Here is a 25,050-nt window from a genome sequence, read left to right as displayed (position 1 = left end):
TCAGGACTAGCACTCAGTAGCCCTGTGCTGCGTTGCTGCTGAGAGGCTTTGCTCTGTGGTTACTTGGCCAATAGGCCTGGCTCTCAGGGGGTAGGATTAATTGCTTCCTCTTACCCCTTTCATCCCTTTTGGTAGACATGGATCAAACAGGAATTAGTGTGGCTCTCAGGCTGACCACATTCCAAATGAAAGGAAATTTATTAAGAAAATAAAAGCACACACAACATATGTGGGCACAACAGATTGAGTAAGGACAAAATAAATGGTGATAAAATGGAAGTTTTCTGTCCCTCTCATAGAGCCTAAATGATTAGACATTAGGATAGGCTATTGATTCTCAGAGTTGCAAATATTTAGAAATCCTTCATTACATTATTCCATTGTTTGGGGCTCTCCCTCTGTTGTCTTAGCCATGTGTGCCGAGTTGTTTTCTGTTGCCCAAGAAGGTCAGACCAGAACCAACGGGTTGAAATTAAATCAAAAGAGTTTCCGTCTAGACATTAGGAAAAATTTTCTAATAGTTAGAGCGGTTCCTCAGTGGAACAGGCTTCCTCGGGAGGTGGTAAGCTCTCCTTCCATGGAGGTTTTTAAGAAGAGGTTAGATGGCCATATGACAGCAATGCTGATTCTGTGACTTCAGGCAGATGATGACAGGGAGGGCATGTTGGCTATCTTCTGGTCACTGGGTGTGTGTGGGGGGTAGTTTTAAATTTCCTGCATTGTGCAGGGGGTTGGACTAGATGACCCTAGTGGTTCCTTCCAACTCTATGATTCTATGCTGAAGATGAAGTCCAGGTATAGAAGAGAGAATGGCTTACACCCTAATGGCAAATGACTGTTAGCTTTTTCCTTGTGTCCAGGGGTTTTATAATCTCCCACTTCTGCCCACTCCCTAGACGTTCTTTTGCTTCCTGTCCCAAAAGGAAGGCTCATTCTTTTGTTTTCGCCTCCCAAGCTCTGTAGCTTTAGGTGTGATTATGAGTGAGGTATGGTGTTGCCAATTGGCCTTCTCCTGGTTAGAGTAACTTGCTGTTCTACAGCACTGGATGGTTTCATGCTTAGGATGTGAGTCATACCCACCCATCTTTCTCCTTCCCTCCTATTAGCCAGCTAAAGGCACTTTATATACTCAAAGCCTGTACATGGTGCAGACCCAGTTATAATAGACCTCAGTACAAACTTTGGGGTGTGTAAATTCTGAGGTGTAAGGCATTTAACCACAAACGGTGGATATAAAGCTGGCAATACCTTTTAACATTTGTCCAGCTCTACAAAGGCAGTCTTTGACATTATTAACTGTTTAAAAGCAAAAGATTTTCATACAGCTTTCCCAAGAAATGCACAATTATATATTTCTGTACTTCTGATGAAGGGGATCACTACAATGACAGTCTTTGACATTTGTAACTCTAAAAGCTAAAGATTTTCATATAGCTTTTCTCAGAAATGCACAATATATTCCTGTACTTCTGATGAAGGGGAACATTCTCAACCCAGCGTCAGGAGTCATTTTGATGCTGTGAAACCTGGTGAGCTTGCATAATTTTTAGATTATTTGGAGATTCTATAGATTTGCTTTTTTGAATATATGTTTAGTTAATTCTCCAGAACAGTGATATGTACCATTCCTATCTAGACTCTAGATGGTTTTGTCAGTGATGCATTTAACGGATATTGCATTTTTTTAATTAAATACATAATCATAAACAATTAAAAAAATAGTATCTCATCCCCCCAAAAAGTTTTTTTCTCTCTTTTCTATTAACTGTCTTTAAAATCTTTAGTTTGCTTGCTGAGTCTAGCCTCAGATAGTTTGGTTTTTTTAATCCATTCATTATCTAAAGCACCATTTAAACCATCCTCTTCCAAAACCCTACTTGGGTCTCATTTGTATTACTATCAGGGTTGCATGCTTGCCAACAGCACAATATAAAATAAGCCCTCATTGAAGCTTGGTAATTACTGTAACAGTACTTCAAATGCTAGTGTGGCAGCTTGCAAAACCCAACCTGGCTGTGTTCCTTTGGGATCTAATGCACACAACTGCCTCAGTCCATGGCGCCCACATTGCACCTGGTACAATTTCACTATGACAACTCATGTCAAAGTGGCACAGGCTCCAGTCTAACATATTGACTGCTTGGGAGTCATTCAAAAAGGGCACATGACCCAGTTCATTCTGGTGCAGCTAGAACGTAATGCATGACCTGGAATGAACCTTAATCAGCCGCTGCCATTGCAAACAATATTCACACCCACACTGCTGAGTGATTCTTAAATGCTAAGCATGGCGTTGTGCAGCCTGGATCAGCTTGATCTGGGATACTTCTACAGTGCTGTGTGAAATCGGCAAACACACCCCTGAATGGCAGACTTTGCATTTTTGTGACAGATTATATTGCTAATCAGGCTGCAGTCCCCAACAAACACACCTGTCTCAAGGTTGGTCCATTGACTGTTGAGTCCACAGCAAACACACCTGCCTCAAGGTTGGTCCATTGACTGTTGAGTTATGCTGAGTTATGGGATGCAGTGTCTGTCCCCGCCTTGAGTCTTGGCAAGAATGGCAAACTGAAAATGAAGTAAATCAACCTCATTCCCAATAAGGGTTTAGAGATTAGCTCAGAGTTATTTTATTGGGAGAGTAAACACAGCCCAACACAGACAAGGAATTCCAGCCTGATACCTAGTTTAAATGGATTTGCAATAGGAAGGCTCCTCAGATGAAGATCAAAAAGCCCAGGTGTGGCAGAGTCAGCTGGCAACCTTAATACTTTTGGTGTAAGAAGTACAGTTGTGTCTGGTCTATCATCTCCTTTGCAGAAGCTCTGAGTGGCTGAAAGCAAAGTACCTGCAAGATCCTGAAAATCAGTAAAAGAGCACCTTCCCATGCTGCCTCAAACAACGCTTGACTCTTTCCAAAGTAGTAATATCCTGACCAGAATTGTTGTCGTCTCAGGTCAGAGTTTTCAGATAGTGTTCTGCGGAATTGAGTTTCATCAGAAGATCAGTAATGGTAGACAAGCTGCCCAGAAGCTTCAGAGGAACAATCGAAATGTTCTCAAATGCACGGTTCATATTCGTACAAGAGTATGGTGCCCAAAAGACCTCATCAATGCCTCATGCAAATTGAGAGTTCGCCACACAATGTGCCCCAGACTTTTCTAAAGTGTATAGGGATCATGTGGGAGACACACAAGGGATCTGTAATCTATTGAATGGGTGTGTAAACGTTTCATGACTTCAGGAAATTTAGTGGTTATAAGAACTCTCCTGATTAGGATATTTTCACAAATTACTTTTGATGGTCTAGAAAGTGACCTGTGTCAAATGAGAACAGGAAATGGAAGAAAGTCGTTTGTCGATCAGATTACCACCTAGCTAATACAGATTACTTTGAGTAATAAAACAAGGAAATACCAAAAACCCATTCAAGTCTCAGGTTACCAGTCTCTCCAGATTTTTTAGCCTAATTTCACAGTTGGTTGCTATTCTTTATAAGAAGGAAGTGCTACCAAGATAGGCCTCCTAACTTCCTGGTTCAGGGGAAAGCACGAATTTACAACTTCCCCGCTATTTCTGGAGGTAAAGTACAAAGTAAGAGGTAGTCATCAGATCTCTTAAAACACTTCAGATTTTTTTTTTTTTGGTAGCAATACAGATATCCATAAGAAAATGCATTGGCACAGAGTTTGTTATGAGGATGGCAAAAAGTAACATAACCTTCTGTGCAGGCGTGTTGTCTTGGAGAATTACTATGATGGGAGACCTGATAAAGGTCATTTTAAATTGCTCTCTCAATATGTTACTGAAAGTGGTAGATATAGTGTGAAGCTGGGGAGATCCCACATGTGAAGAATTGCAGCTCTGGGTTGGGAAATACCTGGAGATTTTGGGGGTGGAGCCTAAGGAGGGCAGGGCTTGGAGAGGGGAGGGACCTGAATGCCATAGAGTCCAATTGCCAAAGTGGCCATTTTCTCCAGGTGGAGTGATCTCTATCGGCTGGAGATCAGTTCCTTCCTTTCCTTTTATCCCTTAGAAGCTCCTTGATCCATTGATCTTGAGCAGCATATATCTAATGTTTGAGGGACATAAGGACTGAAACAAATCTTGCCACTGACAATGTAGCCTTGGAATCGCTGTCACTTAGTAAAAAAGGCATTATGTCAGACACAGAGGTATTAGATTTATATGTTAAAAGGGGAGAGATATAATGTGATGCTGGATATCAGTTGTAGTAGCGGGAGATCTCCAGCCATCACCTGGAGGTTGGCAACCGTACACATATGTAATATTGCAGGAAATGACACTAAAGGTTTCTAGTAGAAGAAGAGGATACAGTGAGGGGGAAGAGATTAGTATCCTCCATTATGGTTGTCAGTAGGGTTACCAACCTCCAGATGGTGGGTGGAGATCTCCCACTATTACAAATGATCTCAAGGTGACAGAGATCAGTCCACCTGGAGAAAATGGCTGCTTTGGAAGGTGGACTGGACTCTATAACATTATACCTCATTGAAGTCCGTCCCTCCCCAAACTCCACCCTCCTCAGGCTCCACCTTCAAAATCTCCAGGTATTTCCCAAACCAGAGCTGGCAACCCTGGTTGCCAGTGACCCCCCCCCCCTCCCAAGCAGCTTGGACTGCAAATGTCAGCTGAGGATTTTCATGTCATGGAAGTAAACATAATTACCTGCTGGTGATGACTGGCCAAGCTGGCATTAACAATACTGGAGCAGGGGCAGTTCTCCCATATATCTGTTTCTCTAGTAAACCACCCACCCCGATTGCCAACTGGTCAGAGAAAAATGTCGGGTCCCTTTAATAGAGGCTTATTGTGTACAAATGGGTAGTCAAGGCTTTGCACAGGATAAAAGTAATTAACATCTCCTGGTATTTACTGAAGGTCAAGCACATTAAAGGAACAGCCAGAGGGACCAATTTAAAAGTTGGCGAACCCCCCCCCCCTCCACCCAAATAATTCAGCTTGTCCCTCCCATTGCATTTTTCCAGTTTCTATTGCTATCCTTGCCCTGACCTGGATGGTCCAGGCTAGCCTGATCTCATCAGATCTTAGAAGCTAAGCAGGGTCAGCCCTGGTTAGTATTTGGATGGGAGACCATCAAGGAATACCAGGGTTGCTGTGCAGAGGAAGGCACTGGCAAACCACCTCTGTTAGTCTCTTGCCATGAAAACCCCAAAAGGGGTTGCCATAAGTCGGCTGCGACTTGACGGCACTTTACACACACACACACACACACACACACACACACACACACACACACGTTGCTATCCTTAGTTTAACGTTGCCTGCTTTTGAATTGGCTCCTTTAGGCCTTTAACAGTTATTTGATCAAAGGCAAGTAGCAATAGAATGCCTTGAAAAATGTCACTTGATGACTTTTGCATATGAGATGACTGTCAAAAGCACTGGAACAGGCCAGTTGGCAACTTGTTATTTCTTCTGGCCAGTTGGCAAATTTACTTGCCCACCCATCAATACTTAGCACATACAACATCAGAGGCTGCATGGAGGTTTATTCCATCGCTAGGGAAGAGGCAGATAACTTTCCCAAAAGGCTCTCATCCCTCTTTTTATGCGTTCTTAGGATTTGCTGCCTTTGTTCTTCTCCCCATATTTTTCCTCCAGTGCTTTTTGCAGGTTAAGGTTTAGGGCATTTTTCTGGAACCATCTCCCTGTTGAGAAGAAAAATACAGTTCATATTGACCCTTCAGCGAACAATGACATTAAAGAAATGTTATTTGGAAGACCAGACATTAAATACAAAGGACCGAAAGGGAAGAAAGAAAACCAAGGTTTGTATGCAGCAGAGAAGGAGCAAGTTGAATATGAAGTTATTTGATAACACATTGCTAAAAGTAGCCATTAGAACACAAAGATATGAGGGATCTTTTAATATTTGCAGTGTAAACACAACAGAACATGTTCCTAATTTAAGTGCTCAGTCATGTGACATGAGCTTTGCAGGCTATAAATCCGGTGAAATCCAAATGTTTAGATTATAATAATACTTAGTATTTATATAGCTAGCTGTCTTGTCTAAGTGCTCCACAAGTATTATCTTCATAATCCATATAACAGTATAGAAAACAGGCTGGAGTTGTTATTATGTCCATACTACAGATGGAGTTACCAACTTACTGGACAAAAACATGCTCTGTCCCTTTAATAGAGGCTTAATGTGATGGTATTTACTAGGTGAAGTTATTTAGCTATTTGCTGTGAAAAGCTTCAGCTGCCCATTTCTATGAATTAGGCCTCTATTAAAAGGACAAGACATTTTCCTCCAAGCCTGTTGGGGGCTGGGGACTAAATGATATAGCACTTACTTAAGGTCTCCAAGAGAACAATCCTAAGCAGGTCTACACAGAATCCTACTCTCAGGTCTATTCAGTGGGGCTCACTCCTAGGAAACCGTTCTGAGGATTGCATTGTTGGTTACTTCCTATGTTTCTTCTGTGCTCTTAAAATCTAAAAACCCCTACCTAGATCATCCGTTTTTCTTCCATGCCAGTGTTTGGGGTCCCGGACTGCCCTCTTTATCACATCTGGGGTATAGGAATCCTTCATCAAGCTCTTGCTTTCTACTGGGCCTCCTGCAAGAAAGAACATTTGGAGAACTTTTACGCTACTTGTTCTGTAATCATTGATGATTAGGATTGCCAGCTCAGGGTTGGGAAATACCTGGAGATTTCTGGGGTGGAGCCTGAGAGGGAAGCCTTTGAGGAGGGGAGGGACTTCAATGCCATAGAGTCCAATTGCCAAAGCAGCCATTTTCTCCAGGTGAACTGGCCTCTATCGGCTGGAGATCAGTTGTAATAGTGGGAAATCTCCAGCTACTACCTAGAGGTTGGCAACCCTATTGATGATGTATTTACCTTGACCATGGGATAAGGTCTGAGGAAAGGAAGAGAACAAGTTAAAAGGGGACCATATGATTTGGGTGTTGTAAAGTATTAGACAAGGGAGGTGATCCCCAACTTAGTGTCCCTGGATGCCATGTTGCCCACTTCCTTCTTCACCAAAGCAAAAGCCCACCCTGGCTTTCCTTTATCACATTGGAACAGGAGGTGCTTCAGAAGAACCTAGGAAGCGGTGTCTTCAGGTAGCACCCAGTTGGAAGCAGGTGTCTCCATTGAAAGAGGATGCTCAGTTTGAAGCCTCCCAATGTTTTTTGATTGGCCAGCCCCCATGGCAGCCATTTTGTGGTAGGGCCCACTCAATGTTTTCAAACCTTGAAAAGTACCCACAAAAGCTCAATAATATTGGGGATCCCTAGAGCCTGGGGTTGTTGTGGTTGAAAAGTTGATTCATACAAGCAGGGGAAACAGGTTGTTTATTTGTGACTGTTGTCCTGAATCAACCTTCTCCACACAGAGTTTGTTTACACGGAGAGAGGATCCAAAGGTATTTATTTAACCACACACCTTTGCCCAGTCATATTGTTATGAACCTCATCCAGCTTTTCTTGTTTTGGATTCCCAATTGTGATGTTGTTTAAACATTTATTCTAAGGTGAAGGTGAGGGAAAGGAAACTTGATTCTCCAGGAGCCCATTTCCTCATTTGAGCTCTCTCATCAGTGTCATGTCCACTCTTTGGTTTTATATATATAAAGAATAGATATGACACTGATGAGAGAGCTCAAATATACTATATATACATGTATATGTTTATGTATACACATGCACACATACCCCAAAAGTGAGTGAAGGGGCTGAAGAAATGGGATAGGTGATCATAGGGCCATTGGGCTAAGAAGACGGGATCGGAAGAGTGAATAGTCTCAAGGATAGGAGTCCCCCTTTCTGACCCATACATACATTCCACATTAAAGGCTGCAGTTCTAAGCATACTTAATGGGATTAAGCACATTAAATTAAATGACCCTTAAATGAGGCTACTTTTGGAAGGGGCTGTGGATGCAGATAGTCTAGGGGTTCGAATCCTGGCATTTTCAGTTTCTGGTGTCAGAAAAGACTTTTCTTGCCTTAGAACCTAGACAGCCACTGCCAGTCACCGTAAACTATATCAAACTCAGTGGCTGTCTAAGGTTGACCCAGTATAAGGCAACTTCATAGAATGTCTGAGCAAAGATGTTGCCCCAACAAATTAACCTTTGTAATCTATTTTCAAATAGATCACAAAGAAAGGAACCTACACGGAACTCTGATTCTGAAGTGCATCTCTGAGGGAACAGGACTTCTGTGCCTAGAAGCTAGTTGTAAAAAGTTCCAAATACAAGCAGCAAGCTGTATGCCCCCATAGATTAACTCTTGTGACGCACTCTAAAGCAGATCACAAGGAAAGCAATGCACATAGTACCCTATGCCTGTACGATTCATGGTATACAAATTCCAGTGGGATATCCATGCTAATTTGTTGCAACAAGAACAATAAAAGTGTGTTCCTCTAGTCTGAATGGAGATGAAGGGTTTTTTATTTACCTTTCCATTTATTATTATTTTTATTTTTTTAAAAACATTTTTATGCTGCCTTTCCACTAGGTTTGGAGTTTGGGGTTGGGAAATACCTGGATATTTTGGGGGTGGAGCCTAAGGAGGGTGGAGTTTGGGGAGGGACTTCAGTGGGGTATAATGTCATAGAGTTCACCTTCCAAAGTGGCCATTTTGTCCAGGTGAACTGATCTCTGTCTCCTGGAGATCAGTTGTAATAGTGTGAGATCTCCAAATAGGTTGGAAACCCTAATAAAAGGGTCAGTTGCCTACATCAATTGCTTTCCTGCCAACTTGGTAAGTCTCACGGAGGTGGAAAGCAAATCTGAATCAAGAAACTAAGATTTTATCATACGATGAGAGAGTGAGGAAGGAAGGAATTGATAGTGTTGATAGAGAAGCATTTGCTGCTAACTTTTCTTTAGCTATGCTTTAATGGCTATTTGTCCTCCAACAATTGATGGATGCTATTATGAACATATGAAGCTTCCTTATATTGAATTAGACCCTTGGTCCATCAAAGTGAGTATTGTCTACTCAGACCAGCAGTGGCTCTCCAGGGTCTCAGGCAGAGGTCTTTCACATCACCTACTTGCCTAGTCCCTTTAACTGGAGATGCCAGGGATTGAACCTGGGACCTTCTGCATGTCAAGATGCTCTACCACTGAGCCACGGCCCCTCCCATTTATTATTTATAATAAATGAATATTATATTTTCATGCCTGCATATGAAGCTTCTGTTAAAGGCACAAGAGAAAGGCAGGTGGCTTTCTGGCCATGAAAAACTCTGTCTGTCTGTTTGTAAGTACATATGAACATCTGAAGCTGCCTTGTATTGAACCAGACCATCATCAAGATCAGTATTGTCTACTCCAACAGAAAGCAATTTTCCAGGGTCTCAGGCAGAGGTCTTTCACATCACCTACTACCTGGTCCTTACAACTGATGATGAACCTGGGACCTTCTGCATGCAAAGCAGATGCTTCACCATGGAGCCAGGGCCAAGGCTATTACACAGACATAAGACTCTCCTTGAAAGGAAATTGAACCTGTGAAAGATGCAATATATTTTTTTCACTTTTCTCAGAAAACAGAGCATGGAAAAGTGGTGTAACTGGTAGGATTTCTATGAACCCGGAACTACTAGATCAGTTCAAACCATAATTGGAGGAAATATGGAGATAGCTCTAAGAAGGTCCTTTACCTTGGAAAATGTTGGACCTCAGGTTGTAACCTAGTTCATAATAATCGGCATAAGGTGAAGCTGCCATTGGATTCTCCAGTGGCTTAAATGTCCAGTCACTGAGTCGCTTCTGCCCTTGAATCAGTCCAGCCTCACAGAGAGTCCGGCGAGCCTAGAAAACACAAATACAATAAGCTCAAAGTCCATCTGAGATTCTTATGTGCTTGATGCCTCCTTGCAGTACCTGTGACTTTTAGGGTACTTCCTGTAACTGGTGTAACCATGGGGGATCTGGCTAGCCCAGTCTCATCAGATTTCAGAAGCTAAGCAGGGTTGGCCCTGGTTAGTACATGGATGGGAGACCTCCAAGGAGGACCAGGGCTGCTACACAGAGGCAGGCAATGGCAAAATACTTCTGTTTATCTCATGCCTTGAAAACCCTATGGGGTCACCATAAGTCAGCTGTCACTTGATGGCACTTTCCACCACCAAGGTGGGATCTAAAGTTGGCTCCCTGTCGGAAATGTTATGGATCATTCATATTTTGGGACTCCTTTGCCTAAAAAGAATGAAAGACATTTGTTTGCTAGTTTGCATTGTCTATTTATTGTATTTCTACCTCGCCTTATGGTTTCACAAGAGAAACACAGGGTGTCTATCTAAGAAATAGTACATACATATGATTGATAGTACATACATATGATTGAAAACAGGCCCACTGACGGGGCCTTGCAGTATCTCACTCCAGGAGAGTGAGTAGGCAGCCTCAGCATGCAGAAGAAGAGGAGGAGGAGTTGGTTTTTATATGCCGACTTTCTCTACCACTTAAGGAAGAGTCAAACCAGCTTACAGTCACCTTCCCTTCCCCTCCCCACAACAGACACCCTGTGAGGCAGGTGGGGCTGAGAGAGCTGTGACTAGTCTAAGGTCACCTAGCTGGCTTCCTATGTAGGAGTGGGGAAACCAACTCAGTTCACCAGATTAGCATCTGCCACTCATATGGAGGAGTGGGCAATCAAACCCAGTTGTCCAGAGTCCACCGCTCCAAACCACTGCTCTTAACCACTATACCACTCTGGCTCCACTCTGGAAGGGCAGCCTGGAAACCAGCAAGATTCAGAGGCTGGGTCTGCAGAGCAGCCATCAATTATTAAAAATCAGAGTTTGGAGAGTGCTCATTGTGAGAGTAGGAAGCAGTTCTGTCCCACCAGAACCCTCCTTCAGGACCAGACATGAAACAGGCATTTTTTTCACCTGTTGCAATCATATTTCTAAACATATGCATCCAAAGCTAAACCACTGATGTTTCATACTGAGAAATATCAAGCAATCTCATTGTAGTCTTTTACTCACGTGCTGGGGGGGAAAGATCTATATACAGCAAATGCAGTGTGCTTAGCCAAGTACAATCTTTGTCATTCCCCTCCATGTTGTGTGTTGGCACATTAACATCTTCACAGGTAGATGTTGCGATGGGGGAGGGGGAACTTGGGCCAAGAAGATTGCCTACCCCTGGACTAGCTGCTAATGGAGGGATGGATAGCGGCATCTCTCATTCTCTTTTGATAAGCTACACAATGGCTGACCTCTGGTAGAGCCATTCACTGCTCCTGAAATGATACCTCAATGCACAACTACGGATCTTACGTAAATGATGGATTTCAGATGAGGTTTCTGCTGCTTTGATATGTTCTCTGATCTGGAGAACCGGGTTTGATTCCCCACTCCTCCACATGAGCGGTGGAGGCTAATCTGGTGAACTGGATTTGTTTTCCCACTCCTACACATTAAACCAGCTGGGTGACCTTGGGCTAGTCACAGCTCTCTCAGCCCCACCTACCTCACAGGGTGTCTGTTGTGGGGAGGGGAAGGGAAGGTGATTGTAAGCCAGTTTGAGACTTCCTTAAGTGGTAGAGAAAATTGACATATTAAAAACCAACTCTTCTTCTGTTGATAAAACGCAATCAACTCCGAGAAGCCCACATCTCTTTAATAACAGTAGAAATGCAAAATGTGGAAATGTTTCTAGGCTATAATGATGATTAGATAATGGTGTCCTATTTTGCAACTCCTTAGTTAATTTTAAAAATAAACATGATTATACTGTGGATACAATAAGCTCCTTAATGGCCTGCCTATTTTGTCCCATGGATTCATTTTGCAGGGAGGGTTACCACCTTTTAATCTGGCCAGTGACAGCCAGTTCAGACTCAGGCTATTAATACCCTCGGGAAAACGAGAATAATTTCCTTCACCTGCTCTTCAGAGACCAGTTTTTCCACCACAAGTGTGCCATACTTGGCCTTGATGTTGTTGGGTATCAGACTGCTTTTCTTCTCCTGAAGGGGCTTCCCTTCTGCTTTAACATCCTGCCCACTCGATGCCAGTGACTCTTTGGCACTCGAAACTTCCTTGGCATCCTTCATGTCTTCACGGCTGCCCTTCATGGTCTTCCGAGGAGATCCAAGTAATCGGGTCCCTATCGGGCGATACTGTCTGCCCAGTAGTTCATCGGTGTTACTGTAGTTATCTTCCATCTCTTCCTGGCTAGACTTGCCAGACTGTCGGGAATTTCCAGACCTTCCTTTTTGGTAATTCCCATTTCCCTTGGGATTTGCATTAGCTAGACTTTCCTTTCTGCTCACAGATATTTTGGGTGATCCAGTATGAATGCATAATTCAGAGGGAGTTTTGGACCTGAGGGTCTGTTTGTTGTGGTTTTTGGTTTGGAAATGCTGCATGGAAGGTGATGGTTGCGGCATGGCAAGTGGAGAGCCCATACTTAGTCTGTTCTCTGTTGGGCTGATGGGGTTCTTGCATGAAGTTCTGCTGGAGCTCCTTGAGGGGGGTCTTTTGTTCTTGGCCCACTCCCCAGCCATGCCATATGTGACCTGCTCCTTGTTCCCATATCCAGGCACTACTGGAAGACAAGATAAAGTACCCAATCACATGGTGCCCTAGTTTGTGTTTTATCAGAAACTGCATAATATTTTATTTATTTACTTACATTATTTATAGTCCGCCTTTCTCACTGAGACTCAAGGCAGATCAATGCAGTCAAAAGGACTGGATATCCAATAAGCAATGTAATAGGATTAAAGGTAAAGGTAGTCCCCTATGCAAGCACTAGGTCATTACTGACCCATGGGGTGATGTCACACCCCAACATTTACTAGGCAGACTGTTTACGTGGTGGTTTGCCAGTGCCTTCTTAGGATGCTGACATTAAAACCAAGTAAAAATCTGTCCTGGATGGCCCAGGCTAGCCTGATCTCGTCAGATCTCAGAAGTGAAGCAGGGTCGGCCCTGGTTAGTACTTGGAGACCAATAATGAACACCAGGGTTGTTAATCAGAGGAAGGCACTGGCAAACCACCTCTGTTAGTCCCTTGCCTTGAAAACCCTACGGGGTTGCAATAAGTCGGCTGCAGCTTGACGGCACTTTACACATACACACAAATCTAGAACAAAGTTAAAACAAAGAATAATATTAACATGGCACGTTAAAGATGGAGAAATTACATAACAGGATAACACATACAAGCAACAGAGCGTGCATACTATACACAGTAGTATAGTCCACAGTCTCTTTCCCTTTATTAGAGCATTCTTTCAGAACCAATTGCATTACAATAAAGCCCTGTTACCTTTGTAAAAATGCCTTCCTGAATTATTCAGCTTTGCATAGTTGTGCAATGCCGAGAGAGGGGGAGTCTTCCTGACCTCATCAGGCAGGCCATTCCGAAAGGTGGGGATTCTCTCCACCACAGAGAATGCATGCGCATGGGTAGTTGATGTTGCTTCTTTGCAGGGTGGCACCCGCAGAAAGCACTGATCAGATGACCAAAGCTCCCATGGCAGAGCATAGGTGGAAAGGCAGTTCTGCAGACATGAGGGTCCAAGGCCATGAAGGGCTTTGAATATGATAGCCAGGACATCAAATTGAACACAGTAACTGATGTGTAACTGTTGCTGAAAGTTAAAGGAGAAAATGCCAAAGGAGGACTACGGCTGAACATCAAGAAGACAAAAGTAATGACTACAGGAGAATTACTCCACTTTAAGGATGACAATGAGGAAACTGAAATTGTTCAGGACTTTGTATTCCTTGGCTCCATCATCAGCCAAAAGGGAGACTGCAGCCAAGAAATCAGAAGGAGACTCAGACTGGGAAGGGCAGTCAAGAAGGAGCTAGAAAAGATTTTTAAGTGTAAGGATGTGTCACTAGCAACCAAGATCAAGTTAATTCATGCCATCATATTCCCTATTACTATGTATGTGTGTGAAAGCTGGACAATGAAGAAAACGGATAGGAAGAAAGTAGATTCCGTTGAAATGTGGTGTTGGAGGAGAATGTTATGGATACTGTGGTCCGCCCGCCCCCCCCAATCTGTGGGTTATAGATCAAATCAAGCCTGAACTGACCCTAGATGCATAATTACTAAACTGAGGCTGTCATACTTTGGTCACATTATGAGAAGACAAAAGTCACTGGAAAAGACAATCATGCTAGGAAAAGTGGAAGGCAGCAGGAAAAGAGGAAGACCAAACAAGAGATGGATTGACTCTATAAAGGAAGCTACGGCCCTCAATTTGCAAGACCTGAGCAAGGCTGTTAAAGATAGGACATTTTGGAGGCTATTGATTCATAGGGTCGCCGCGAGTCGGAAGCGACTTGATGGCACTTAACCCACACACAACTGATGGGCAGCCAATGGAGTGACTGAAGAATGGGACTAATATGCATATTCTGCCTGTGTGTGTGTGTAAAGTGCCGTCAAGTCGCAGCCAACTTATGGCGACCCCTTTTTGGGGGTTTTCATGGCAAGAGACTAACGGAGGTGCCTAGCTCCTGATAATAACCGAGCTGTGGCATTCTGCACCAACTGGAGTCTCTGAGTTGACTTTAAGGAGAGACCTATGTACAGTAGTCTAGAACTATATTACAGAACTCTAGTCTCAGTGTTACCATGGCATGGCGAAGTTGTTAAGATCAGCCAAGTCAAGGTAGTAGGCCATCTTCCAGGCTAAATTAAGTCGGTAGAAAGCGTGTTTTTTTTTTGCAGCTGCATTAACTTGCTTCTTCAGAGGTAACACTGGATCCAGTATAACCTCTACGCTCTTGATTGCATCAGCAAGGATCAGTAGAACCCCATCAAAAGGATCAGTAGAACCCCATCAAAAGTTGGAGCCCAGTAGGCACCAAGATCTCAGCCAGCATTTACCTCTGCTTGGCAGGATTTAGTTTCAATCTGTGTTCATTCTTAGCCATTTAGTTAAAGTGGACAGGCAGTGATTCAGGACCTCTACTGCATCACTGTGACCAACAAGAGATGAACTGACTCAATAAAGGATGCCACAGCCCTCAATTTGCAAGATCTGAGCAAGGCTGTCAAAGGACATTTTGGAGGACTTTCATTCATAGGGTCACCATGAGTCGGAAGCGACTTGACAGCACTTAACACACACACACACACACACACACACACACACACACACACACACTGCATCACTACAAGATTTGGATAAAGAGGTATCGAGCTGGGTGTCATCAGCATATTGATGACAGCCAATCCTAAAATGATGAACAATTTGTCCTTTACGTAGAGGTTGAATAAAATGGATAATAGGACTGCGCCATGTGGAACCACGGGGCAGGTCCTACACTGATGGCAACTGGTCTCTGATGGCAACGTTCTGAGTTCAGTCTGTGAGGAATGATTTGAACCAGTCCAGAGCACATCTCCTAATGAATACTTCTGCTTCCAAATGCCTCAACGAAATGGCATGGCCCATTGTATCATAGACTGCAGGTAAATCTCGTAGAAGCAAAAAAAATGCATGACCTTTTCTGTGTTCAGATTGGGGGAGGGAAGCAGCAAACTCCATATACACATTAACATTTCTCCATATTTCCCTGACCATATGCATATTCTGACAAAGAGGCACTATTGCCACCTACAGAATTATTAGCTCGGAGTCAGAGAATGAACTTCCACCTGATTAAGCAGAAAAGACTGTGGAAAGGGAGGAGCTGAAGGGAGACTACAGAAGCAGTTTCAGCTTCTTTCCCCTCCCTGTCACAATGCAGACCTAGATTGTGATGGTGTGTTTGTGTGTGTTCGGGATGCCAGCCTCCAGGTGGAACCTGGGGATCCCCAGGAATTATAACTCATCTCCAGACTACAGAGATCAGTTCCCCTGGAGAAAATGGATGATTTGGAGGGTGGACTCCGTGGCATTATGCCCCACTGAGGTCCCAGTCTTTCCCAGGCTCCATCCCCAAATCTCCAGGAGTTTCTCAACCTGGGTCTGGCAACCCTACCCACCCCCCATCCCCTGCCAGGGGCCGGGGGGATATGGCAACCCTAGTGTGTGCGTAGGGAGCCTACATTAGCCTTCACAAAGATTATAATTCTAGAGAATTTAGATGCCATCCTCCCACTCTCCCCATTAGATTTCTAACCTGTTGCTTCATCGGCCATTCTGGTCTTATGATGTGTGGTGGCAGGAAACGGGAAGGCCAAATCCATGGGCACCTGCTGTCAAGAGAAACAAAGTGTGGATTATCTTAAACTTTTTGAAGGTGGATTCCTTTCTAAATTTACTTTTGGGGAACCACTTGCAAAGTTATTCTGTCCCACTTTCTCCTGCATAAAATGCAGGAACCTCACATCAGTTAACAATGAACACATATCATTCTGATCTTTAGTATTTATAAATATATAGCATTTGTGAGCAACAGGCTGAATTCTGTGACCATGCCACACTCAGAGGCTACCCCACATTTGCCACTGAGCCTCCCAGACTCAACTGTTCTAGTTCACTGTGCCCCACACTTCCTCCCTTCTGGACTCACAACACACCTGTAACTGGTAACCCGCAGTGTGAGAACCAGTGGATTCTCTCAGGGCTTGCAACACTATATAATGTAGACTTCTTTTATTCCTACAGCACAAGTGGAGAGCTCAGAGTGAAAATAGTCTGGCACCCCAAGGGAGCGTTTTCAAATTTAAGATAAAACAGGTCTCTCAAAACACAGGCAAAATGCAAGGAAACGTAGGGGGAGAGCAAGGTGACCTCTGATTAGGGTTGCCTGTCCCTCTTCACTACCGGTGGGAGGTTTTGGTGGTGGAGTCTGAGAAGGGTGGGGTTTGGGGAGGGGTGGGACTTCAATGCCATAGAGTCCAATTGCCAAAGCAGCCATTTTCTCCAGGTGAACTGATCTATATGGGCTGGAGTTGTAATAACAGGAGATCTCCTGCTAGTACCTGGACATTGTCACCCTACCTCTGATTATCAGAAACAGCATGCATAATCCAAACAAAGACCCAAAGTCGTTGGAGGGGTGACGGCGAGGGAAACAGCCATGCATAAAAGACCCATGTCTGAACTTTTGAACCAGCATCACCAAACTCACTGCTCACTCTCTTAATCATAGTAGATCACCTGTAGATGTCACCAGGTTTGAACTTTATTTTAAACAAAATTGTGAGCATTACATCCAATAGAGTGTGTATAAGTTATTTCAGGACATCAATATATTGCCGCTGGTTATAAAGTTATGTTACAAAAGCCCTTGTTTCTGTTCTGAAAAGGAACGGGGTGGGCATCTTTGCAACCAGGCTCTGTAGCTGTTCTTTTACCGGCGACTCGACTCAGAGCAACTGGTAGATGATATGAATCTCCAAGTAGTAACAAGTTTCACTTGCTAATTCAGATTGCCCTACAGAGACTGGGGGACAACAGGCTTGAAGAATGTAATTACTATTGTGGTTGCCCAGCAACAGCCACAAATGATGGGGCATTCACTTCTTAAAGCTACAGGCTTTTTTTCCTTTTGGTAGAATATGTAGAATATGTATGATAGCCGTGACCAATTGTGTCTCTGGAGGGCGGGGTTGGGGAGGGGAGGGGCTTCAATGCCATAGAGCCCAATTGCCAAAGCAGCTATTTTCTCCAGGTGAACTGATCTCTATCGACTGGAGATCAGTTGTAATAGCAGGAGATCTCCAGCTAGTACCTGGAGGTTGGCAACGCTAGGTGATTTTGATAGGAGTCTGTGTGCTGTCACTGTGCCTGAGACAGAGCTAGGGTTGCCAGTTTCCAGGTGATGGCTGGAGATCTCCCGCTATTACAACAAATCTCCAGCCAACAGAGATCAGATCACCTGGAGAAAAATGGCAGCTTTGGAAGGTGGACTCAATGGCTTTGTACCCCATTGAAGTCCCTCCCTGAACCCTGCCCTCCTCAAGCTCCACCCCGAACCCAGAGCTGGCAACCCTAGACAGGGCAGAGCATCTCAGGGGACTAGCTGGGAACACAGCCTGCCGTATTTCAGGGTTGTATAAAGGCTGAAAGAAGAACACTGGCAACATCCCCTGACTCACACAACTCTGTGAGACAATATATATGGAAAGGCCTCAGAACTCTTCCTTTCCGGCAAGGGTGAGGGCAGAGAGCTATCGCATTGTGCACGTCAGACTCTTACTCCAGCCTTTTTCAGACTTTTGTACATGTGCAAAGAACAAGTTAGAGTGGAGAGTAGGATCCTAAGGACAGTTCCCTTCCCTTGTATATATCCAGCCAGTGAGAGGATAGAACAAGGCCTAGGAGTATTGGCTTGTGTACAGTCATGATGAAAGAGTCCTACATGCACACACTTATATGCATGTAGCCTCTCTTCCACTCATCCACTGAATACACACAGGTCAGAACTGATCCTATATCCCTTCTTCAGTGATATGCCTACTTATGGTTTCCCAACCTCAAGGTGGAGCCCCCTGGAGTTCTCCCAGAAGTACAAGTGATCTCCAGATCACAGAGATAATTTTCTCGGACTGAAATGGCAACCTCAGAGGGCATCACATCCCTTGCCATGCCATCATGGTGGAATATGTATGACAGCAGTGACCAATTGTATCTATGGGTTTCATAACCATGGTATGACATCACAACCCTATTGAGATTCCTTCTATCCCCAAACTCTGCCTTCCCTAGGCAATGCCCCCAAATCTCCAGGTATTTCTCAAGCCAGAGTTGGCAACCCTACTACATATCTAGGCTAAGAGGACTTTATCTCCTTGTCCTCCTCCACCCCCCTAGGTGAGGTGAACAGCAACAGCTTTCTGTCATGAAATTCTTATGATATATCTCATCTTCTCTCACTCTTGTTCAATTGGGAAACATAAAACAAGAACATTGACAGACCATCTGTTGCTGATGGTACCGTCAGCAGAGAAGCATAAAATGACCCTTTTATCTGTGTCTCATTTCACATTAGAACAATCATAAGAAGTCTCTTGGGGGAAAAGCCTATGCTAGAGAGGAACCCCTAAGGCCAGATAAAGCCCCTGAGGTCACTTATTGCTACTTTAATAGGAATGGACTCTGACTTTGTATTATTACCCTCTCAGTCTCCTTTTCTTTATTGCTCCTCTCTACACATTTTTCAACATCTCGTTGCTAAACCTAAATTCAGGCGATTATGAACAATCTATGAATTAAAGAAGAGTTGGTTTTTATATGTTGACTTTCTCTACCACTTAAGGGAGAATCAAACCGGCTTACAATCACCTTCCATTCCCCTCCCCACAACAGACACCCTGTGAGGTAGGTGGGGCTGAGAGAGCTCTAAAAGAGCTGTGACTTACCCAAGGTCACCCACCTGGCTTCATGCGTAGGAGTGGGGAAACCAATCCAGTTCACCAGATCAGCATCCACCACTCATGTGGTGGAGTGGGGAATCAAACCCGGTTCTCCAGATTAAAGTCTATTGCTCCAAACCACTGCTCTTAACCACTACACCAGATTGGCTCTCTGAAAGCTGAAAGATCATTCCATGGAGCTTGAACCAGATGTTTCCGGAGATGGAGTATCAATTAGTTTGGAACATGGCTTTACTTTCTTTTAGGAGAATCCCATGTGATTGTGACATTTCTCCAAACTGTAGGTATAAGTGTCACTCACAACACAAACCTCCATGTGTCTCTGAAATTCTTGCTGCTCACTTTAAACTGAATCAAGTTGTATCAAATACATAGTATTTTAAATTATAGTTATCAACCCTTGTTCATTATCTTGGGAATTCTCAGTAGAAGAAGTGGGGCTCTTACTTCACAATACTTCATATTCCTGATCTCATATTCCTTCTCTCACATTTTTATCTCACCCTTCCTCCAAGGAGCTCAGAGCACCATATATAATTCTCCCCTATGCCTTTTTATCTTCACAACAGCCTCATCAGGAAGGGTAGTCATAGCCCAACCACTGACTCTCCTCCACTTTGTCCTCACAAAGCCTTTGTGAAGTAGGTTTAAGTTGAGAGAGAGAGGCTCTGGCTCAAAGTCACTCAAGTGAGCTTCATAGCCAAATTAGAATTTACTGTAGACTCACTGAAATCAAGTGTAGCCTTCCTGGTTGTTAAGAATTTTTTTTACCATATAATCCAAAAACAGTCTTACAGCCCTGAGGTAAAAAAAAGGTACTCCCCTCCACACACATCAAGTGTTTCAATTCAAAGTCTGTTTGGGGGTTCCTAATCTAAATTTTAAATATAAGTAGATATCAGTATGATGGTCCTTGGTCACCTTAGCTGTCTGCGAAACATAGTTGGTGACTGACAGCTTCTCACAATTCACCACACTTGTTTCCTTCACAATTATGACAGCAAGATTAGCAAATAAGTTGTGACCTTCTAGCTCATGGCTTTTCTTTGGTGCTGACAAGTCCCCCATCCCTCTGCTCAACTCATGCCATTAAAAATAATCTAGATTTTTCTTCCAGAGGTCTGCTGAAATTCTGCCTCCTATTCTGAAATCTCTTTCAGATTCCAGAGGCCTCCAAGACTCATTACTGGAAGAAGTACCTGCTTATAGACCACCTAGTCCATAGTATTAAGGCAGCCATCTGGACCTGGGTTGAAACTCTCTAGACTCTGGTCAGTTCCAGTGTCTGGTTTGGTACAGTACCACTGGTAGGTGGAACTGCAAAGACACTGCCAAATTCCAGTTATTACCAAAATCTTGTGGTATCTATAGGTGACCAAGCACAGCTTAAAAGGGACATTCCCTCTCCTCATCACAAGCCAGAAATGTAATATTAACTTTTGGTGTTCCCCTGAAGATCCTGATACAGCTTCACCAGACCCACATGTTTTCACCTGAGTCACATTCTCCACTTTGTTGGCATTTCCCTGGCAGGAAAACATGAGACAGCTGTCCCTTTTGACGAGGTTACTACCAATCTCCTCCAGCTGCTGTAGATACTGGAGCACAGGACAGATTTTCTCAGACTGCTGAACTGAGGTATCATCCTCTTCCTCTGGCTGTGGTAGTTGTTGATGGAAGGCAGTAAATTCTTCGGGGTGCTGCAGATATCGTAGCACAGGACTAACCTCTTCAAGCTCTTGTATGTATCGGGGTAAAGGCTGAACCATCTTTTGTTCTGGTTGGCACTGGAGCGAGGAACTCACCTCCTCAAGCTCCTGCTGACACTGAAGCAAGTCTCTTCTCTCCTTATGCTTGTACAGATATTGCCTGGCCATTTTCAGAAAACCTCTGGCTGCGAACAGCACGACAATGATTAGATATGAACTGTATACATGCCATGCGTTTCCCAGGGTTGCCAACCAGATGTGGCTCCAAATCAGTGGCCAGAGGTGGCCAAGGAGAGCCCAACATGCCTGCCACATGTGGCCTGGACTAGCAGCAAGACAGCAGCAAAGGCCCCACAGCACTGACCTGTGTCTAAAAACCAAGCCCCCTTTGTGTAGGTCACACTACCTCAACATCTTTGTTTGTACATAGCTGCCTGGGAGGGTTATTTTTATCTCTGAAGTCAAGCCTCCCTCATAAATGTTTACCTCACCTCTTCCATGGTCTCAACTGAGGTGCCAAAGTAGTTCATCAAGCAGGTCCTTGTCCAGAACTGGAGACAAAGAGTTGGAACTATGAGACCGCCACCAAGGGCAGTTGCTTAGTAACAAGCATCCTCATCTGTGAGCTGTAGTAGTTATAGGAACCCCAGTAAACATAGGTACCGGTTGAGAGTTATCCTGTATCACAGGATACAAGTCTTGGTTTCCTAGCCCTCATCATACAATAACAGTTATTTAGAACTTCTTTAGCCATTTCTTTTCAAGGACATCAAACTACTTTACTGTCTTCTTTTGCTCTTGAGTCCCAATAACACTATATTGAGGTCAACTATATTGAAATCCATCGAATTTATTTCCACAACCCATCACAAAGTTAAGCATGTTTAAGCCCATTGGGAGTCAATGGACATAAGGACATTTACCTCTGTGTTGGATTGTCACCACTACATTCACAAGTGGGGTATCTTCATTTTCAGTTTTCTGGAGGGCTAAGATGTATTTTTTTTACACCAGTTAATTGACATATGAGAAAGGTAAGTAGGAACTGAACCAACCCATACATGATTTTATACATTACACATAGGTAGCTCTTGATTGGTTTCATGGAAGTAATGTGACAGTTGCAGTAATTTCAGTCTATAGGTGCGTTCTGGGGCCACCCAGATTATGCAAGATGCTGCAGTTCAACTCTTTTGATGCTCACACAAAAGCTGTGTGAGTAGAATGTTTATCTGAAGAGCAAAAAGAAAAAATAATATAATTCATGAATCACATGGGTGTGCACCTAGTAAAAATGGATCACTATCACTAGTAAAAATGGATACTAGTCATGATGTATACCCAAACTCTCCAGGATCAGAGGAGCATGCCTATTATATTAGGTGCTTTGGAACACAGGCAGGATAATGCCACTGCAGTCGTCTTGTTTGTGGGTTTTTTAGAGGTACCTGGTTGGCCATTGTTTGAACAGACTTCTGGACTTGATGGACCTTGGTCTGATCCAGCATGGCTTTTTTTATGTTCACCTGATAAATAGGGACGGGTGTGACTCAGTGGTACAGCATCTGCTTGGCATGCAGAAGGTCCCAGGAGATTCAATCCACTGCATCTCCGGCTGAAAGGATCAGGTAGTAGACCTCCACTTGAGACACTGGAGGGCTGCTGCCAGCCTTAATAGACAATGTTGACCTTGATGGACCAATTATCTAATTCAGTATAAGTCAGCATCAACGTGTACAGCGTGCCTACAGGAGATCACTGGAAGCTCTTATGTAAGTCACTCTGAATTTGCCAATGGAAAATGAATCAACAATAACTATCACCTAATATAGCGGGCTGCTTTAAATGTCACATGAACACATGAAGCTGCCTTATACTGAATCAGACCCTCGGTCCATCAAAGTCAGTATTGCCAACTCAGACCGGCAGCAGCTCTCCAGGGTCCCAGGTAGAGGTCTTTCACATCACCTACCTGCCTAGTCCCTTTAACTGGAGATGTCAGGGATTGAACTTGGGACCTCCTGCATGCCAAGCAGATGCTCTACCACTGAGCCACAGACTAAGAGTGTATATCATCACGAGCTAAAGGGTTACATAGATTTATTCCATTACATGTACACCTGCTGGGGAGCTGCAACCGATCACAATTGCATGCCACATACAAAAATAGGAAGCAGAGAGTAGGAATCAATGGTCAGTTCTCACAATGGCGGGATGTGAGCAGTGGGGTGCCTCAGGGATTTGTGTTGAGACCGGAGCTTTTCAACCTGTTCGTCAATGACCTGGAGTTGGGGTTAAACAGTGAAGTAGCCAAGTTTGCAGATGACACCAAATTATTTAGGGTGGTTAAAACAAAATGGGACTGTGAAGAGCTCCAGAAGGATTTCTGCATACTGGAAGAATGGGCATTAAAATGGCAAATGAGATTCAATGTGAGTAAGTGTAAAGTGATGCATATTGGGGCAAAAAATCCCAACTTCACATATACACTGATGGGATCTGTGCTGGCAGCGACAGACCAAGAAAGGGATCTTGGGGTGGTAGTGGATAGGTCAATGAAGATGTCAACCCAGTGTGCGGCTGCTGTAAAAAGGCAAATTCCATGCTGGCCATAATTAGACGAGGAATAGAGAATAAAACTGCTGATATCATACTGCCCCTGTACAAATCTATGGTGAGACCACACTTGGAATGCTGTGTACAGTTCTGGTTACCACACCTAAAAAAGGATATTACAGAGCTTGAGAAGGTGCAGAAAAGAGCAACCAAAATGATTAGGGCACTAGAGCAACTGTCCTATGGGGAGCGGTTAAGACGCTTAGGGCTGTTTAGCTTGGAAAGAAGGCGGCTGAGGGGAGACATGATAGAGGTCTATAAAATTATGCATGGTTTGGAGAGAGTGGACAGGGAGAGGTTTTTCTCCCTCTCCCATAATACTAGAAAACGGGGTCATCTGCTAAAGCTGGAGGGTGAGAGATTCAAAACAGATAAAAGGAAGTATTTTTTCACACAACGCATAGTTAAATTGTGGAACTCCCTGCCCCAGGATGTGGTGATGGCTGCCAGCTTGGAGGGCTTTAAGAGGGGAGTGGACATATTCATGGAGGAGAGGGGTATTCATGGCTGTTAGTTAGAATGGATACTAGTCATGCTGCATACCTATTCTCTCTAGTATCAGAGGAGCATGCCTATTAATTTGGGTGCGGTGGAACACAAGCAGGATGGTGCTGCACTCGTCTTGTTAGTGGCTTCCTAGAGGCACCTGGTTGGCCACTGTGTGAACAGACTGCTGGACTTGATGGGCCTTGGTCTGATCCAGCAGGGCCTTTCTTATGTTCTTATGATGGCGAAAATTGAGTAGCTTCTTTAAACATGACTGTGTAAGTCCTTCACACAGTTATTTGGAAGTAAGTCTAACTAAGTTCAACGGCATTAACTTCTCCATATGTGTGCCTAGGATATGTGTTAATCTGTAACAAGAGGGAGATTTGCAAGGACGTGTAGGAGAGGGGAAATAATATCCCCCACTCCTACTCTTCCCACTATAGCTCTGCCTCCACTTCCTCCTGGATCCATCTCTGCTTGTCATTACTTCCTTGAGTTGGCAATGACGACTGCCACCAAGTTGTGTGCCATTTTTTATTGTAATGACAACCCAATATATGCCACCTGAACTCTGATGGGGGAAGGCAGTACAATGTCTGAGCATGGACAGATTATCGCTCTTAACGTTTTTGAGGTTTTTAATAATAAATCAGGCATTTAAAAACAAACCAGAGGATTCTGCAAACCTTACATTGAAGAACTCTAAATTTGAAGAGCTCTAACCTGAATAGCCCAGGCGAGCCTGATCTCATCAGATTTCAGAAACGAAGGAGGGTCAACCATTTGGATGGGAGACCTCCAAGGAATACCAGGGTTGTGACATGGAGGCAGGCAATGGGAAACCACCTCTGAATATCTCTTGCCTTGACAACCCCACCAGGGGTCACCATAAGTCAGGTGTGACTTGACT

General features: G+C 43.9%; 3 protein-coding genes across 3 annotated transcripts in view; all 3 read right to left on the bottom strand.

Annotated features, from left to right (window-relative positions):
- IFT27 (intraflagellar transport 27) overlaps positions 1-14,525 on the bottom strand; it is a 195,563-nt gene extending 181,038 nt beyond the window's left edge. The window contains exon 1 of the mRNA XM_056847383.1: positions 14,516-14,525. The gene's annotated coding sequence lies outside the window, so the exon portion shown is untranslated. The remainder of the gene's footprint in view (positions 1-14,515) is intronic.
- The window catches only part of PVALB (parvalbumin), a 179,728-nt gene that overhangs the window by 143,323 nt on the left and 11,355 nt on the right, over positions 1-25,050 (bottom strand). The window lies entirely within an intron of this gene.
- Positions 5,593-12,106, bottom strand: CIMIP4 (ciliary microtubule inner protein 4). The gene is made up of 4 exons (XM_056847384.1): positions 11,915-12,106; positions 9,681-9,831; positions 6,507-6,617; positions 5,593-5,696 (listed from the first exon to the last, which is right to left on the bottom strand). Exons 1-4 carry the CDS (start codon positions 12,104-12,106, stop codon positions 5,605-5,607), a joined length of 546 nt encoding a protein of 181 aa, XP_056703362.1. The 3' UTR covers positions 5,593-5,604.

Source organism: Euleptes europaea, chromosome 3 (assembly GCF_029931775.1).
Source record: "Euleptes europaea isolate rEulEur1 chromosome 3, rEulEur1.hap1, whole genome shotgun sequence".
NCBI classification, from domain to species: domain Eukaryota; kingdom Metazoa; phylum Chordata; class Lepidosauria; order Squamata; family Sphaerodactylidae; genus Euleptes; species Euleptes europaea.
The sequence above is the reverse complement of the archived record's forward strand: the minus strand, read 5'-3'. Positions and strand labels throughout refer to the sequence as shown.

Excerpts from the sequence above, each read along its gene's own strand:
- CIMIP4 (XM_056847384.1), bottom strand. The coding sequence starts at position 12,106 with ATGAAGGGCAGCCGTGAAGACATGAAGGATGCCAAGGAAGTTTCGAGT. Across the intron at positions 9,832-11,914 it reads AACTGGTCTCTGAAGAGCAG|GCTCGCCGGACTCTCTGTGA; the intron begins GTGAAGGAAATT and ends TGTGTTTTCTAG. Across the intron at positions 6,618-9,680 it reads GAGGTCCAACATTTTCCAAG|GAGGCCCAGTAGAAAGCAAG; the intron begins GTAAAGGACCTT and ends TCTTTCTTGCAG.